The following is a 16277-nucleotide window of genomic DNA, read 5'->3' as shown; positions in this document are numbered from 1 at the left end:
TATTTAATAATTAAATACAAGATTTTTAAATATATTTTTGATATATATAGAATAAAATTTTACATGTACAGTATATAATATAGAAAAGTAATAAAATATTTAACAAATATAAATTTAATGAAATCTATTTTATATTGTCTTTAAATTTTTAATTTTATACGTATAAAAAAATAACTGAACTAAAATGAGTTTAAGTTGAAGTATTAAAATATTAAATATTAAAATTAAAATGAAATATTTTAATATAATATTTTAATTTTTTAATTATTTTAATATTTTAATTATATATATATGTATTTAAGTATTTAAATAAGTAATAAGTATATAAATAAGATAAATAAATAAATATTTAATAATTAAATATTACATTTTTATAATTGTATTAATATAATAATATAATTATAATTATATTTTTTATTTATTTTTTACTTTTAAAAAATATATATAGAAATGTAAGAAAATATTACATGTACAAAATATTTTTAAAAAATTTAATTAAATGCATTTTATATTGTCTTTACATTTTTTTTATTTATATGTGTATATAAAAATATAAATAACTGAACTAAAATGAGAAGTATTTTAAAATTTTTAAAATATACATTATTTATATATTCTAATTTTTTATAATAATTTGTAACGTTTACATATATTTCTTATTATATATTGAACAGTAAATACACTTAAGCATAAATAAGTAACAAGTATATAAATAAGATAATTAAATAAATATTTATTAATTGTAAATTATAAAATTATAAAATATTTGACAAATATGCATTTTTTATTAAATTTAATTTATATTGTCTTTATATTATTATATTTATATTATTATATGTTTCTAAAAAAATTGCTAAAAATAAAATAAAAAATAAAATAAAAAAAGACGAATAATACATTTTCAATTGTAAAAAAATGTTTTGGAATTAAAGTAATTACTAAAACCTAAAATAAATGAAATGTATAAAATTAAAAGACATTTTTAAAAATATATTAAAACTATATTAACACATCTAAATCATTAAATTTTCATCAAGCAATTTTGTAACAATTTTTTTTGCCCAAACTATCGCTAATAAACATGATCAAGTGTTCTGATTGGTTTCTGCACATGTGTTAGTCACCTTATAGACGTTGATGGGAATGTCGATGGCGATGTAGATGAGGTCTCCCAGCGCCAGGCTGGCGATCAGAGCGTTGGGGCCGTTCCTCATGGTCTTGTTGAGGTAGATGATCCTCAGCAGCGTGGCGTTTCCCACCATCCCCACCACGAAGATGAGGCAGGACAGCACCGTGTTGACGTATTTGAACAAGCCCTCGATGTACGTCCTCCTCAGACACGCCGGGGGCAGCGACAGCGGCCGGACGCGCACCGACCCGTTCCCCGCAAGACGGACAGCTCTGGGGTCAGGGGTCACGCGGTTTGACCCCGGGGTCAGCGTCGGAGCTTCGTGACCCGAGCGGAGGACGGCCGCCGTGGGGTCATCGGAGAGCTGGAAGCCATTGGATGAGTTTGATTGACAGCTTCCACTACCAATCAGCACACAGGATACGGCGGTCATTAGCAGCGTGACCCGATGGATTTTGGGGGGCCGCATGATAGATCAAAGACTGCTATTGTCAAGAAGCTCGGTGGAAATTGTCTCTACAGGATACAAACAAAGAGAAACTGTTCTGGGTTCGATACAATGCCACTTTACAATAAGACTTTATTTAAAACTAGATAAAAAAGTTTGTCAAGACATGCTTGAGAAAGCCTGGCTTGAAAGTTTAAAGCAGCTGTTAAAGCTTAAAGTTGTGAACTTTATATAGATAGATTAGATCAACCCTGTTCCTGGAGATCTACCATCCTACAAAGTTTAGCTCCAACCCTGTTCAAACACACCTGAACCAGCTAATTAATCTCTTAGGTAGCACTTGATGATTACAGACAGCTGTGTTGGAGCAGGACTGGAACTAAAGTCTGCAGGTAGGTAGATCTCCAGGAAAGGGTTGGACACCTCTGGATTAGATGATTAGCATGTTGCTAACATGATTAGAATGTAGTAAGCATGATTCTAACATTTTCTAGCATGTTTATTATGTTTCTAGCATAATTAACAAGTTACTAGCATGATTAGCAAGTTGCTAACATGTTTCTAGCATGATTAGCAAGTTGTTAGCATGTTGCTATCATGTTTCTAGCATGATTAGCAAGTTGCTAACATGTTTCTAGCTTGATTAGCAAGTTGTTAGCATGTTGCTATCATGTTTCTAGCATAATTAACGTTTATTTCATTATTAGCATGTCATTAGCAAGTTGCTAACGTGTTTCTAGCATGATTATCAAGTTGCAAGCCTGTTTCTAACATGTTTCTAGCCTGACTAGCAAGTTGTTAGCATGTTTCTAGCATGATTAGCAAGTTGTTAATGTGTTTCTAGCATGATTAGCAAGTTGCTAGCCTGTTTCTAACATGTTTCTAGCCTGACTAGCAAGTTGTTAGCATGTTTCTATCATGATTAGAAAGTTTGCTAACGTGTTTCTAGCATGATTAGCAAGTTGCTAGCCTGTTTCTAACATGTTTCTAGCCTGATAAGCAAGTTGTTAACATGTTTCTAGCATGATTAACTTTACTTTCATTATTAGCATGTCATTAGCAAGTTGCTAACATGTTTCTAACATGATAAGTAAGTTGCTAACATGTTTCTAGCATGATTAGCAAGTTGATAGCATGTCTCTAGCCTGACTAACAAGTTGTTAACATGTTTCTAGCATGATTAGCAAGTTGCTAGCCTGTTTCTAACATGTTTCTAGCCTGACTAGCAAGTTGTTAGCATATTTATAGCATGATTAGCAAGTTGCTAACGTGTTTCTAGCATGATTAGCAAGTTGCTAGCCTGTTTCTAACATGTTTCTAGCCTGATTAGCAACTTGTTAGCATTTTTCTAGCATGATTAGCACGTTGCTAACATGTTTCTAGCATGATTAGCAAGTTGCTAGCCTCTTTCTAACATGTTTCTAGCCTGACAAGCAAGTTGTTAGCATGTTTCTAGCATGATTAACGTTACTTTTATTATTAGCATGTCATTAGCAAGTTGCTAGCATGTTTCTAGCTTGACAAGCAAGTTGTTAGCATGTTTCTTACATGATTATCAAGTTGCTAACCTGCTTCTAACATGTTTCTAGCCTGACAAGCAAGTTTGCTAACATATTTCTAGCATGATTAGCAAGTTGTTAAAATGTTACTGTCATGTTTCTAGCATAATTAACGTTACTTTCGTTATTAGCATGTCATTAGCAAGTCGTTAACATGTTTCTAACATGATTAACAAGTTGTTATCATGTTTCTAGCCTGACTAGCAAGTTGCTACCATGTTTCTAACATGACTAGCAAGTTGTTAACATGTTTTTAGCATGATTAGCAATTTGCTAACATGTTTCTAGCATGATTAGCAAGTTGCTAGCCTGTTTCTAGCATGATTAACGTTACTTTAATTATTAGCATGTCATTAGCAAGTTGCTAACATGTTTCTAACATGATTAGTAAGTTGTTAGCATTTTTCTAGCCTGACTAGCAAGTTGCTACCATGTTTCTAACATGACTAGCAAGTTGTTAACATGTTTTAGCATGATTAGCAAGTTGCTAGCATGTTTCTAGCCTGACTAGCAAGTTGCTAACATGTTTCTAGCATGATTACAAAGTTACTAGCCTGACATTAACATTAGCAAGTTACTAGCATGGAAGTAGCATGATTGACAAGTTACTAGCATGTTTCTAGCATGATTAGCAAGCTAATAGCATGTTGTTAGCATGAATAAGTTACTAGCACGATTGTAGTTGCTAGGCTAGGCTAGATAGTTAAATAGATTAGAAATATTAGAAAGGAAGTTTGAATGGATTAGAAATAGTTGATAGAAGGGAAGCTTCTATTTATTTATATATATCTCTACAAGATGTGAACAAAGAGAAGATGTTCTGGGTTCGATACAATGTTAACGTTAATAGAAAATTACGTTTGTGGAAATATTAGCAAAATGTTCCTAAAACATATTTTTCTTAACTGAGTCTTCTCAAAATGTTAGCACAAAACCATTATACAACGTTCATTAAACATTTTTTTTTTCCTGAAATGTTTTGGTTGGACATTCATCAAACGCTTTTTAAATGTTACTATTTGTTTAAGAACATTCAGAGAACATTCAAAACTAACGTTTCTATAATGCTTGCAAAATGATATAATGGAATGTTCCCTGAACGTTCATATAACCAAGAAAAAACGTTTTTTAAACCTTTTGAACATTTAGAGAATATTCCAAAATAATTTTTTTTTGTATAACTCAATGGAATTAGCAAAACATTCTTAGAACACATTTTATTAACTGGGCTTCTGTTCTTTAATAAAAAAAAAAAAATTTTTAAATGTACACTGCTGTTCAAAAGTTTGAGATCAGTAAAATTTGTAATGTTTTTTTTTTTTTTTAAGTCTCTTATGCTCATCAAAGCTCCATTTATTTGATTAAAAATACTGAAAAAAAAGTAATATCATGAAATGTTTTTGCAATTCAAAATAACATTTTTTTATTTTAATCTACTTCATAATACAATTTATTTCTGTGATACAAAGCTGAATTTTCAGCATCATTACTGCAGTCTTCAGCGTCACATGATCCTTCAAAAATGATTCTAATATTCTGATTTATTACTTTTATCCTCAATGTTGGAAACAGTTGTGCTGCCAATTTTTTTTGGAACCTGTTATACTTTTTTGGGGATTCTTTAAATAAAAAGTTAAACAGAACAGTTAAGTCTTTGCTATCACTTTTTATCAATTTAACACATCCTTGCTGAATGAAAGTATTAATTTTCTTTCAAATAGAAAGAAAAAATACATTTACTGACCCCAAACTTTAAACAAGGTGTTACAAAAGTGTTCTATTTAAAAAAATAAATGCTGCTCTTTTTAACGTTTTATTTATGAAAGAATCCTGAAAAAAAATATTAAAAAACGTTTTCAACACAGATAATAAATCAGAATATTAGAACGATTTCTGAAGGATCATGTTACGCTGAAGACTGCAGTAGTGATGCTGAAAATTCAGCTTTGCGTCACAGGAATAAATTATATTTTGAAGTATATTAAAATAGAAACCCACTATTTTAAATTGCATTAACATTTTACAACATTACAGTATTTTTTCTATATCTTTAATCACATAAACACAGCCTTGATGAGCAGAAAATCTCCTTTAAAAAGCAGTAAAAATCTTACTGATCCCAAACTTTTGAGAAGCAGTGTATGTTTTTGTGGCAACATTTTGAGAACATTTCAGGAATAAAAACATTTCATTATGAACATTAGTTCATCCGTTTGAGAGAGCGTGAGAATGTTTCCCTGTTAGACCACAAAACTAGTCATAAGGGTCAATTTTCTGAAACTGAGATATAAAATTCAGTAAATAAGCTTTCCATTGATGAATGGTTTGTTATGATAGAACAACATTTGGCTGAGATACAACTATTTGAAAATCTAGAATCTGAGGAGAAGAAAATCGCCTTTAAATTTGTCCAAATGAAGTTCTTAGCAATGCATATAAGTAATCAAAAATTAAGTTTTGATATAATTATGGTAGAAAATATACAAAATATCTTCATAGAAAAAATGACAAAAACATGCAAAAAAATGACTAAAATCATAACTAAAATTATACACACTTAAAAAAAAAAATAGCAAAAGCATGCAACAAATTGACTAAAACTTTAACTAAAATGCAACTAAAACTATACATGGGACAAAGATGAAAAAGGGTTTAAGCATAAAAAACAGTAAGTAATTCTGTTTAATTTAATTGCATTTTTGTTTTTGTTTTTCTGAGCAAAAAATATTTCTCAAAATATTGAGAAAATCACCTTTAAAGTTGTCCAAAAGAAGTTCTTAGCAATGCATATTACTAATCAAAAATTAAGTTTTGATATATTTACGGTAGGAAATGTACAAAATATCTTCATGAAACATGATCTTTACTTAATATCCTAATGATTTTTGATATAAAAGATTTTTGATATAAAAATTTTGCTACAAATATACCTGTAAAATAACTAAAACTAAAACTAATAAACAAAAAATAAAAACTATATAATCATTTTTTTTAATTAATGCACCAAAATGACTAAAATTATAACTAAAATTATACACACTTTAAAAAATAAAATTGCAAAAGCATGCAACAAAATGAATAAAATTATAACTAAAATGCAACTAAAACTATACATGGTTCAAAGATAAAAAAAAAAAGGGGGTTAAGCATAAAAACAATAAGTGCTTTAAATTGTTTTCTGTTTAATTTAATTGCATTTTTGTTTTTCTGAGCAAAATAATATTTTTTTTCAAAATATTGAGAAAAACACCTTTAAAGTTGTCCAAATGAAGTTCTTAGCAATGCATATTACTAATCAAAAATTAAGTTTTGAGATATTTATGGTAGGAAAATTACAAAATATCTCCATGGAACATGATCTTTATTTAATATCCTAATGATTTTTGGCATAAAAGAAAAATGTATCATTTTGACCCATACAATGTATTTGTTGGTTATTGCTACAAATATACCCGTGCTACTTAAGACTGGTTTTATTGTGTGATAACTGACAGTGTGATGCAGAGAGTTGGATCACGTGTCGGTGATTGTGTGTCAAATGCAACACGCTTCTCTGGAAACTTTATGGAAAACCACAAACACACTGTTCACATCAGTTCAGCCCAATCACATCAAACAAACCCATTCACTTTGAACTCCAGCAGCAACATTCACTCACTTTAACATGAGATCTAGTGTTTCTCTGAAACTGCTCAAACAGTAAGTCAAACTTAACTAGATCTACTGAGATCTCTTCACATCTTGGTTATTTCTGTTTCTTATAGACAGCAATGAGACTAAATAGAGACTTCTACTAAAGTCTCTTCTCATGCTAAGATGTTTTTCCAGCATCACTGATATACTAACATAGTTTTTGGAATTACATTTTATTTTCATATTTTGCTTGAAATTTCATTTTAAAGTTTTACTGAATTTATTGCATGATTTTGTAATGTTTAATTAGTTTTTATATGTAAATGGGTCAAAGCGATAAGATGTCCACGTCAAAAGAAATTTACAAAAGTGATTTTATGTAAAGTGTCTACTTTTAAGGTTTCAAATACGTTTTTGAAGAATAAAATGTCTTTTGGTATGATATTATGCATGAAAATAATTATGATACAGTATGGTATGAAAATAATGTTTTCTGTTTAAAACATCTAGTTGTTTAAAAACATTTTTCTTGATTGTGCAAATGTTAAGGGAATATTCAAAAATAACATTTTTGGCATAATTTTTCTAAAACATTTTTTTGTTTTATTTTAGTTATAATTTGAGTCATTTTTTTGCATGCTTTCACAAATTTTATTTTGTAAAGTGTGTATAATTTTAGTTACATTTTAGTTATAAATTTAGTCATTTTGTTGCATGCTTTTGCAGTTTTATTTTTTAAAGTGTGATTAATTTTAGTTATAATTTCAGTCATTTTGTTGCATGCTTTTGCAATTTTATTTTTTTAATGTGTATAATTTGTTTAATTTTAATTATAAGTTTAGTAATTTTGTTGCATTTTTTTGCAATTTAATTTTTTAAAGTGTGTATAATTTAAATTTTATTTTTTTAAGTGTGCATTATTTTAGTTAAATTTAAGTTGTAATTTTAGTCATTTTGGTGCATGCTTTTGCAATTTTATTTTTTAAAGTGTGTATCATTTTAGTTATAATTTTAGTCATTTTGTTGTATGCTTTTGCAGTTTTATTTTTTAAAGTGTGATTAATTTTAGTTATAATTTTAGTCATTTTGGTGCATGCTTTTGCAATTTTATTTTTTAAAGTGTGTTTCATTTTAGTTATAATTTTAGTAATTTTGTTGTATGCTTTTGCAGTTTTATTTTTTAAAGTGTGATTAATTTTAGTTATAATTTTAGTCATTTTGTTGCATGTTTTTGTCATTATTATTACTATTATTATTATTATTATTATTATTATTATTATTATTATTAGTTTTAATTATTTTACTACTTTCAGTAAAAAAAAAAAATGTTATCTGAGCAACTGGCTGTTTTTTTAATGATTCAACTTTTTATAGTTAACATTTATTATGTTTTAGTTATGGTTAGAGTTTCAAAATGAAGATCTCAGTTTTATAATAATAATTTTATATCTCTATACTCATACTGTACAACTAGTAACTCATTTGTCTCTCTGTGTTACTCAAAGTTTAGCAGAAACTTCTAAGAAAAAATTAAATGCTTGAAAGTACAAAAAAAAACACTAAAAGCATGTGCAAAATAGTACAAAAAAAAAAAAAAGCTTTAGTCAGTAAAGTGAGCAGACAGACGTGCTGTGACTCGTACAAACACACACTGACCTTCAGAATGAAGCTGATAAACTCTTCTGTCTGTTTCTGTCTCTTTCTCTCCTCATGGACTGAAGCGGCTGTGACCCGAAAGTGTCCCGAATCTTCAGTAGTGACTAAATCCAGAAGAGCAGCTGAATCCGGTCGGATGGAGAGGATCATGCAGATCTGTGTGAGTGTGTGAGAGAGCAACAGATGAGTTATCTTTGAACACCCTTCTCTTTCTCTCTCTCTTTCTCTTGCTCTCTCTCTTATCTGTGGGACGTAGCCTTCCTGCCACTGGCTCTGATTTCAATTTTAACACACACACACACACACACACACACACACACACACACACACACACAGACCACCCTATGTTCTCATCAGGACGTTATTTAATCAGCTTATGAAGGAACAGAATATAAACACTTTGAAAGAGTATGTGGGAGTTTTTTGGACGTGACGCATGATGCTTATCATGGTAAGTTTGGAATCAATGTGAAATCAATGTAATGTTTTTGACTCTAATGCTCAGCAAAACTGTTTTTATTTGATCAAAAATACTGTAAAATTGTGAAATATTTTTATAATTTAACATATCTGACTTATAATTTTAGTTATGCAATTAAACTAAGATTTTTCACACTTTAAAAAATAAAACTGCAAAAGCATGCAACAAAATGACTAAAATTGAAACTAAAATTTAACTACAATTATACACACTTTAAAAAATAAAATTGCGAAAGCATGCAACAAAATGACTAAAATTTAAACTAGAATTTAACTAAAATAAAATTGCGAAAGCATGCAACAAAATGACTAAAATTGAAACTAAAATTTAACTACAATTATACACACTTTAAAAATAAAATTGCGAAAGCATGCAACAAAATGACTAAAATTTAAACTAAAATTGAACTAAAATTATACACACTTTAAAAAATAAAATTGTGAAAGCATGCAACAAAATTACTAAAATTGAAACTAAAATTTAACTAAAATAAAATTGTGAAAGCATGCAACAAAATGACTAAAATTTAAACTAAAATTTAACTAAAATAAAATTGCGAAAGCATGCAACAAAATGACTAAAATTTAAACTAAAATTTAACTACAATTATACACACTTTAAAAAATAAAATTGCGAAAGCATGCAACAAAATGACTAAAATTGAAACTAAAATTTAACTAAAATAAAATTGCGAAAGCATGCAACAAAATGACTAAAATTTAAACTAAAATTTAACTACAATTATACACACTTTAAAAAAATAAAATTGCGAAAGCATGCAACAAAATGACTAAAATTTAAACTAAAATTTAACTAAAATTATACACACTTTAAAAAATAAAATTGTGAAAGCATGCAACAAAATGACTAAAATTTTAACTAAAATTTAACTAAAATAAAATTGCGAAAGCATGCAACAAAATGACTAAAATTGAAACTAAAATTTAACTACAATTATACACACTTTAAAAAATTAAATTGTGAAAGCATGCAACAAAATGACTAAAATTTAAACTAAAATTTAACTAAAATAAAATTGCGAAAGCATGCAACAAAATGACTAAAATTGAAACTAAAATTTAACTACAATTATACACACTTTAAAAAATAAAATTGCGAAAGCATGCAACAAAATGACTAAAATTGAAACTAAAATTTAACTACAATTATACACACTTTAAAAAATAAAATTGTGAAAGCATGCAACAAAATGACTAAAATTGAAACTAAAATTTAACTAAAATAAAATTGCGAAAGCATGCAACAAAATGACTAAAATTGAAACTAAAATTTAACTACAATTATACACACTTTAAAAAAATAAAATTGTGAAAGCATGCAACAAAATGACTAAAATTTAAACTAAAATTTAACTAAAATTATACACACTTTAAAAAATAAAATTGTGAAAGCATGCAACAAAATGACTCAAATTTAAACTAAAATTTAACTAAAATTATACACACTTTAAAAAATAAAATTGCGAAAGCATGCAACAAAATGACTAAAATTTAAACTAAAATTTAACTACAATTATACACACTTTAAAAAATAAAATTTCGAAAGCATGCAACAAAATGACTAAAATTGAAACTAAAATTTAACTAAAATAAAATTGCAAAAGCATGCAACAAAATGACTAAAATTGAAACTACCAAACTAATATTGTGGTATTATTGGATTTGAAATATCTCAAACTATCCTGTATATAATATGATAATCATAAATTAACCATTTTATTATAAATCAGTATATTAGAATGATTTCTGAAGGATCATGTGACACTGAAGACTGCAGTAATGATGCTGAAAATCCAGCGTTCATCACAGAAATAAATTACATCTTAACAGATATTCACACAGACAACAGCTATTTTTATTAATAATAATATTTCACATTTTTACAGTTTTTAGGATCAAACAAAGTCAGCCTTGGTGAGCAGAAGAGACTCTTTGAAGAGAAGAGACGTTGTAAAAAATCTGATTTTTTTTAAACTTCCAAACTAATATTGTGGTATTATTTGATTTGAAATATCTCAAGGTATCCTGAATATAATATGGTGATCTTAAATAAACCGTTTTACTGCCACCTTACTAATATTTCTATGAAAACCATGAAGAAAACAAAAAAAATAATAATAATTTTTTCATTCATGTGACACTAAAGACTGCAGTAATGATGCTGAAAATCCCGCCTTCGTCACAGAAATACATTACATCTTAACAGATATTCACCCAGACAACAGCTATTTTTATTAATAATATTATTTCACATTTTTACAGTTTATTTAATCAAACTCTTTGAAGAGAAGAGACATTAAAAATCTTATTTTTCAGATTTGGTATTATTTAATTTGAAATATCTCATGGTATCCTGTATATAATATGGTGATCATAAATGAACTGTTTTACTAGTGCACACTAAACACTGCTCCATTCACATCAGCCAGTGTAAAAGTTAAAGTCCGGTTATTATTAACCTAGTTCTAACTCAAAAGCTGAAACCCGTGGTGATGCTAGTGAATGGACTATAGAGACAGGTCAAAGGTCACTCAGTGCCCAGAGCCAAACCACTGAAAGCAATTACAGGCCTGACCTCATAAACTCTGACCTGCAGGGGGCATCAGCACACACACACACACACACACACACACACACACACACACACACACACACACACACACACATATTCATATACACACACTTTAGATCTAAGAGAGAGAATCTAAATTGTGAAATATTTTGGAATCTGCTCTATTAATGTGAGTTTTCCTGACTTATACGATATATGTGACTTTGGACCACAAACCCAGTCTTAAATAGCTTTTGTAGCAATAACTAAAAATACATTGTATGGGTCAAAATGATCAATTTTTCATTTATGCCAAAAATCATTAGGATATTAAGCAAAGATCATGTTCCATGAGTATAATTTGTACATTTCCTACTGTAAATATATCAGAACTTAATTTTTGATTAGTAGTATGCATTACTAAGAACTTTATTTGGACAACTTTAAAGGTGATTTTTCTCAATATTTTGAGATTTTTTTTTTCTAAAAACAAAAATGCAATTAAATTAAACAGAAAACTATTTAAAGCCATATTAAACTCATTGTTTTTTTATGCTTAAACCCTTTTTCATTTTTGACCCATATATTGTTTTAGTTGCATTTTAAAGTTTTAGTCGTTTTGTTGCATGCTTTTGCAATTTTATTTTTAGTGTATAATTTTAGATTAATTTTATTTAATATTTTAGTAATTTTGTTGCATGCTTTTGCAATTTTATTTTTTTAAGTTTGTATAATATTAGTTATAATTTTAGTTATTTTGTTGCATGCTTTTACAATTTTTTTTAAGTGTGTATAATTTTAGATTAATTTTATTTAAAATTTTAGTCATTTTCTTGCATGCTTTTGCAATTTTATTTTTAGTGTAGAATTTTAGATTAATTTTATTTAAAATTTTAGTCATTTTGTTGCATGCTTTTGCAATTATTATTTTTAAAGTGTGTATAATATTAGTTATAATTTTAGTCATTTTGTTGCATGCTTTTACAATTTTATTTTTTAAAGTGTATAATTTTAGATTGATTTTATTTAATATTTTAGTAATTTTGTTGCAAGCTTTTACAATTTTTTTTTTTTTTAAGTGTGTATAATTTTAGATACATTTTATTTAATATTTTAGTCATTTTGTTTCATGTTTTTGCAATTTTATTTTTTAAAGTGTGTATAATTTTAGTTAAAGTTTTAGTCATTTTGTTGCATGCTTTTGCAACTTTATTTTTTAAACTGGGTATAATTTTAGTTATAATTTTAGTCATTTTGTTGAATGCTTTTGCAATTATTTTTTAAAGTGTATAATTTTTGAGTTTTCTTTTATGCCAAAATCATTATGATATTATCTAAAGATCATGTTTCATGAGTATATTTTGTAAATTTCCTACCGTAAATATATCAAAACTTAACTTTTGATTAGTAAAATGCATTGCAAAGAACTTCATTTAGACAACTTTAAAGGTGATTTTCTCTTTCTTTTTTTTTTCTTTCTTTCTTTTTCTTTTTTTTTTTTTTTTTTTTTGCACCCTCAGATTCCAGACATTTTTAAATAGTTGTATCTCGGCCAAATATTGACCTATCCAACAAACCATACATCAATAGTAAGCTTATTTATATTTATTTATAAATCCTAATTTTAAAAACAAATGACCCTTATAACTGGTTTTGTGATCCAGGGTCATATATTTAATTAATATTTATTTTTTTCTATATTTTCTGTTTTCATTTCAAGTTTAGTTAATGTTTTAGTAATTTTGTTGTTTGTCATTTTTTTTTTTATTATTTTAAATATCAGGGTTTTTTTTATTTAAGTTTTAGTTCAACTTATTTCAGTACAAGTTTTACATTTGCATTTAGACATAAAAACAAACAATGGAAGCAATCAAAATCTTTATTTTAAGAAAACGAGCAGTTAAAACAAGTATAAGTCTAAAAGGACAAGTTTTTTTAAAGAATAGAATTAGAATAGAGAGTGCTAGAGTTAGAGCATCAAATAAAGATGGAAGAGATGTGTTTGTAGCCGATTCTTGAAGGTAACTTTTGTTTATTTCAAGTAACAGACTTGTTTTTATGGTTTTAGTTTTCATCTGCTATAATCCTGCCATGGCTTTAATAAAACAGTCACACATCAAAAGACTTATAAACTGTTTTAGGTTCATTTTAGGTTACAAACAAATTGCTTTTTTCTTAATCAGACTGTTTGTATCTCAATTACAATCATCTGCTACTGGTAGGAAAAACCAAAGAGTGGAAAATTGTGTGTGTGTGTGAGTTCTCATATAGTTAACACACGTCACATGACCAGAACAGATGCCTAATATGATGCCAGCATGAAGCTTTGAGGGTTTCTGAACGGAAATAACATAAACGACATAATAAACCAACAGTAGAATGACTTGGTTTTACACAATGCACTAAATCTGAACAATGACTTTCAGTGTTTAACATCTATTTGTCAACTATTGTTAATTTCTTTATATATATATTAGGCTAGGGTTTGCATTAATGGCTGTTACGGCTTCATTCATACACTATGTGGCATCAGATGATGAATAAACACAACAAACTGAATGTGAATGAGCAGAAGGTCTTCATTAGCAGTGTTTATAGTGTTGATATCTCTATCCATGTGAATAAATGTGAAATTGTCTCATAAAGCAGCTTTGATTTGAAGTCTGAGAGGAACAGAATAATCAAGCCACAAACACACCAAACGACACCAAACGCTCTGAAGTCACAAACCAATAAAGATTTTCCATATAAACTTGAGTCACTTCGCGCTCACAGCAAGATATTGAGGATGTTTACAGCCTGCGGAAATTCACAGATATTAGAGATTGATATTTATTAAGTCTGGAGTGTGTTAAATGTTTGAGAACTTGGGTGGCTTTATACAAAAACGTGTGTGTATGCTTCTTAAAACATCTAAGTATCTATTTCGTGTTCATCTGCTTCTCCCTTTTGCTCTTTTTACATTGACAATCACTCTATATGGCTTACAATCAGATAAAACAATCATTTCTCAAATATTCACTACAAAATACACTGACAAATCAAACTTCAATGGTATTTAATATAGTAAATTAAGCTGCAAACTCTATCATAATGCACAATGTTTCCGTCTAACATGTTTTTTGAGCTGCAGCTCGTCGTGTTTGTTTGTAGCTTATATTTGTGTTGGATGTTTCCACAAGAAAAGCAGTTATCTTTGGAATGAAACTTTAATATTTTATTTGTAAACGTCATACTTCGCTTATACTGTATAAGTTAATATCATAAAGTTAGCGAGCTAGTTTTGTGTAAACATGGCTAAAGACGCGAAAAACCGGACAAACAGACAAACTGATTCAACTGAGTGAGTCGTTTACGCTGGAACTGCTCCAATTGATTCAAACTCGATTCTCTAGCAAAAGCCGATCAAAAGAGATATTCATTTTGCGAATCATTTGATTCAGATCCGAACTTCATAATGGGTTTGCAAATCATTTGATTCAGATCCGAACTTCATAATGGGTTTGCAAATCATTTGATTCTGATCCGAACTTCGTGATGGGTTTGCAAATCATTTGATTCAGATCCGAACTTCATAATGGGTTTGCAAATCATTTGATTCAGATCCGAACTTCGTGATGGGTTTGCGAATCATTTGATTCAGATCCGAACTTCATAATGGGTTTGCGAATCATTTGATTCAGATCCGAACTTCATAATGGGTTTGCAAATCATTTGATTCAGATCCGAACTTCATAATGGTTTTGCGAATCATTTGATTCAGAGCGGGATTTCGTAACGGGAATCATTTGATTAAGATCCGAACTTCGTAACGCGTTCGTGAATCATTTGATTCAGAGCGGGAGTTCATAATGGGAATCATTTGATTAAGATCCGAACTTCGTAACGCGTTCGTGAATCATTTGATTCAGAGCGGGATTTCATAACGGGAATCGTTTGATTAAGATCCGAACTTCGTAACAGGTTCGCAAATCATTTGATTCAGAGCGGGATTTCGTAATGGGAATCATTTGATTAAGATCATAACTTCGGAACGGGTTCGCGAATCATTTGATTCAGAGCGGGAGTTCATAACGGGAATCGTTTGATTAAGATCCGAACTTCGTAACAGGTTCGCGAATCATTTGATTCAGAGCGGGATTTCGTTACGGGAATCATTTGATTAAGATCCGAACTTCGTAACCTGTTCGCGAATCATTTGATTCAGAGTGGGATTTCGTAATGGGAATCATTTGATTAAGATCATAACTTCGTAACGGGTTCGCGAATCATTTGATTAGGATCTGAACTTCGTAACGCGTTCGTGAATCATTTGATTCAGAGCGGGAGTTCATAACGGGAATCGTTTGATTAAGATCCGAACTTCGTAACAGGTTCACGAATCATTTGATTCAGAGCGGGATTTCGTAACGGGAATCATTTGATTAAGATCCGAACTTCGTAACGCATTCGTGAATCATTTGATTCAGAGCGGGATTTCATAACGGGAATCGTTTGATTAAGATCCGAACTTCGTAACAGGTTCGCGAATCATTTGTTTCAGAGTGGGATTTCGTAATGGGAATCATTTGATTAAGATCATAACTTCGTAACGCGTTCGTGAATCATTTGATTCCGAGCGGGAGTTCATAACGGGAATCGTTTGATTAAGATCCGAACTTCGTAACAGGTTCACGAATCATTTGATTCAGAGCGGGATTTCGTAACGGGAATCATTTGATTAAGATCCGAACTTCGTAACGCGTTCGTGAATCATTTGATTCAGAGCGGGAGTTCATAACAGGAATCGTTTGATTAAGA

General features: G+C 29.1%; 1 protein-coding gene across 1 annotated transcript in view; it reads right to left on the bottom strand.

Annotated features, from left to right (window-relative positions):
* ednrab (endothelin receptor type Ab) overlaps window positions 1-8571 on the bottom strand; it is an 18153-nt gene extending 9582 nt beyond the window's left edge. The window contains exons 1-2 of the mRNA XM_073822834.1: window positions 8426-8571; window positions 1125-1645 (exon numbers count right to left, since the gene is read on the bottom strand). Of these exons, the coding sequence (XP_073678935.1) occupies window positions 1125-1598 (474 nt within the window). The 5' untranslated portion in view covers window positions 1599-1645; window positions 8426-8571. The remainder of the gene's footprint in view (window positions 1-1124; window positions 1646-8425) is intronic.
* Window positions 8572-16277: the final 7706 nt, after the last annotated feature.

The sequence above is a fragment of the Garra rufa genome, chromosome 18 (genome assembly GCF_049309525.1).
Source record: "Garra rufa chromosome 18, GarRuf1.0, whole genome shotgun sequence".
Lineage (NCBI taxonomy): Eukaryota > Metazoa > Chordata > Actinopteri > Cypriniformes > Cyprinidae > Garra > Garra rufa.
The sequence above is the reverse complement of the archived record's forward strand: the minus strand, read 5'-3'. Positions and strand labels throughout refer to the sequence as shown.